At 45.9% G+C, this 2,394-nt stretch overlaps 1 protein-coding gene across 1 annotated transcript; it reads left to right on the top strand.

Annotated features, from left to right (window-relative positions):
• Positions 1-308: 308 nt before the first annotated feature.
• Positions 309-1,667, top strand: LOC134287981 (protein trunk). Its single transcript, XM_062851404.1, has 2 exons — positions 309-462; positions 836-1,667. The coding sequence occupies exon 2, from the start codon at positions 858-860 to the stop codon at positions 1,605-1,607; it is 750 nt and encodes a 249-aa protein (XP_062707388.1). The 5' UTR covers positions 309-462; positions 836-857; the 3' UTR covers positions 1,608-1,667.
• Positions 1,668-2,394: the final 727 nt, after the last annotated feature.

Raw genomic sequence — 2,394 nt, 5'->3', positions numbered from 1 at the left:
CATGTTGGTTTGGTGTGATGTGATGTCGTGGTGGTGACCGAGACATAAGAGGATTATAGAGTCGTCCCATCTCCGTTTCCAAACGTGTCGTCGCTCGTTGCCATGTAATACCATATGTGGTGACGGCATCGAAGAAAGATTCTTTTTCATCTCCTTGCCATACTTACCGACTAAATTGCACGCATTTCGGAATCAATTGTTGAAAAGTTAATACCCCTCGTGCGCCGTAGCAGGACATCAAGATGCTAGACAATTTCGGTCCCATCGAAGGCTTTTGTGTCATTGTTGGGCCTAATTGAGATGTCACCCTGAACTGTGGTGAAGATGCGGGTAGTAATCAACTGTGACGAGTGCACACACACACGGATACATGCCTGCTGAGATTGCTGTTGGTTTTCGCTAGAAACGGCCTTTGTTAATCCAGCAGCCAAACAGCCTACTACTCGATTGTTTTTGATCCAGGTTTGTTCGAATGAAAGCATTTATTTTTGGTGAATTTAGGCCATTTTTGAACATGAGTTAGTCCATGAACAAGAAATTTGCACTCAGATATGCGTCCTTGGATTGCATTTTTGTACTTTTGCCAGATGCATTGCCATGAATGGTTGCCTTGGATGATTTTTATATACGACTCAAGGTAGATTTTTAAGCTACTCAGAATTGAGGTAAATTTCCTATAGAAAAAAACGTAGCTCATGGTAATTTGATACCTAGTCGTTTAAATATATGCCTAATTCACCATGAAATCCTTCAGTCAAGCGAAAATTAGCAGTGAAATAGAAAGGAACAGTTTGTACCCGTTTTCAAACAAAACAAACAAAATGTTTCCTTCCAGAATCGCAGGCGTCCCATGGAAAATGCATGCCGGCCTACTCCTATTACAACTGCTATTGTCGCTGTCGGGCATATCGAATGGACGCGCTGCTCTTAGCTATCTGAACAACCAACAGCCGCAGAACTGCGTGCAGCTGCCTGCGCCGGTTCTGTCCAACATCCTCGGACCGGCGTACAACTCGCGCTACATGAGCATCGACAAGCCGCCCGTCATGGACGAAGAACCGGCCACCGGCGACATGGACGGAAAACGAGGCGCGTCGAGCGGGTTCTATTCCGCCTTCTTCGTGGATGACGACTACCTGGAGGAGGTCGGGAATAGTCCAGCTTGGGCCGTAGACCACACCAAGGATACGGCCAATCAGCTCCGGAAGGGTCCTTTGAACAAACGAGAAGCTTTCGACTCGTTGCTGCACGAAATCGGATCCAAAAGTCGTTCAACTCGGAACGCTCGTCGGAACCAAAACGGCAGCGGAGCGTCACGACCGTGGCAATGCGACGCCAAGATCCGCTGGATTGACCTGGGTGACGAATACTACCCACGCTTCCTGCGTACCGTGGAATGCGCCAAGACGCGCTGCTGGTATGGCCATTACCAGTGTACGCCGCGCTCCTTCACGGTGAAGTTGCTACGCAAACGCTCCGGACAGTGCGTTTCGGCCGACCAGCTGCACAAGATCGGCGTCGAGGGACTCCCCGGAGAGCTCAGCGAACTCTGGGTTTGGGAGGAGCGTGCCGTCAACTTCTGCTGTGACTGTTCTCCACGGTTCTGAAACGGGACTTTTTTACCGAAACACCGACGATGAAGATTAAATAAACGATTTAGAAAATGACGTTCCCCTTTTCCTTCTTTTTGATGCGAAAAATCAATCACAGTAGGCCCCTATCGCTCGGCCGGTCGGCAGTCGTCGCCTGCTCCGATTTGCATAAATATTGAAACAATTTTCCACAAGTGGTCCCCTCTGGCTTGAATACTGGGAGAAGAAGGTGTTTCATATTCATAAGGCTAATCAGAATATTTTTCGGCTCTGCTGAAGTGGTTTAACTAAGTTTGTCAACACGGTGCGGCGAACGAGCGCAAATATTATGTCGCTTCTAATGGTAATTGTCGTGTAATGGCTTAATCACAATAATCGACAACAGCAGCGGTAGTTAGCCGGATCGATTGGAAGGAGGAGGGTGTAAAGTGGTTTTGCATAGAAATTGGCTGTTTAAGGCAAATACTTAGGAATGTTTGCGAGTTGAATGTTGTAGGGGTCAAACTTATAGTCATTTTAACATTTTAAATAAATATCTTTTTCCTTGTGGATCAGAAAATATACCATTGTGGAATGCATTCGATGTTTAAAGCGTTCGAAGAAACACTGAATTAGATAGCAAAAACTTATTTTGGTACTTAAAACTCTTGACAATTTTGCAGAACGTGGCGGACAAAAAATATTGAAAGCCAGAAATCCGAGTTTACGCAATCGAACTAAAATAACGTCCCCTCAAAAGGCTTCTTAAGAGTTTGTGAGTTAGTTTCATATTCTGTATCTGTACGCTAAACTAGACCGAAGT

The sequence above is a fragment of the Aedes albopictus genome, chromosome 1, assembly GCF_035046485.1.
Source record: "Aedes albopictus strain Foshan chromosome 1, AalbF5, whole genome shotgun sequence".
Lineage (NCBI taxonomy): Eukaryota > Metazoa > Arthropoda > Insecta > Diptera > Culicidae > Aedes > Aedes albopictus.
Note: the sequence above shows the minus strand (reverse complement) of the source record. Positions and strands in the feature narration are given on the sequence as shown.

Bases quoted from the DNA above. Each gene is read 5' to 3' on its own strand.
- LOC134287981 (XM_062851404.1), top strand. From the start codon at position 858: ATGCATGCCGGCCTACTCCTATTACAACTGCTATTGTCGCTGTCGGGC.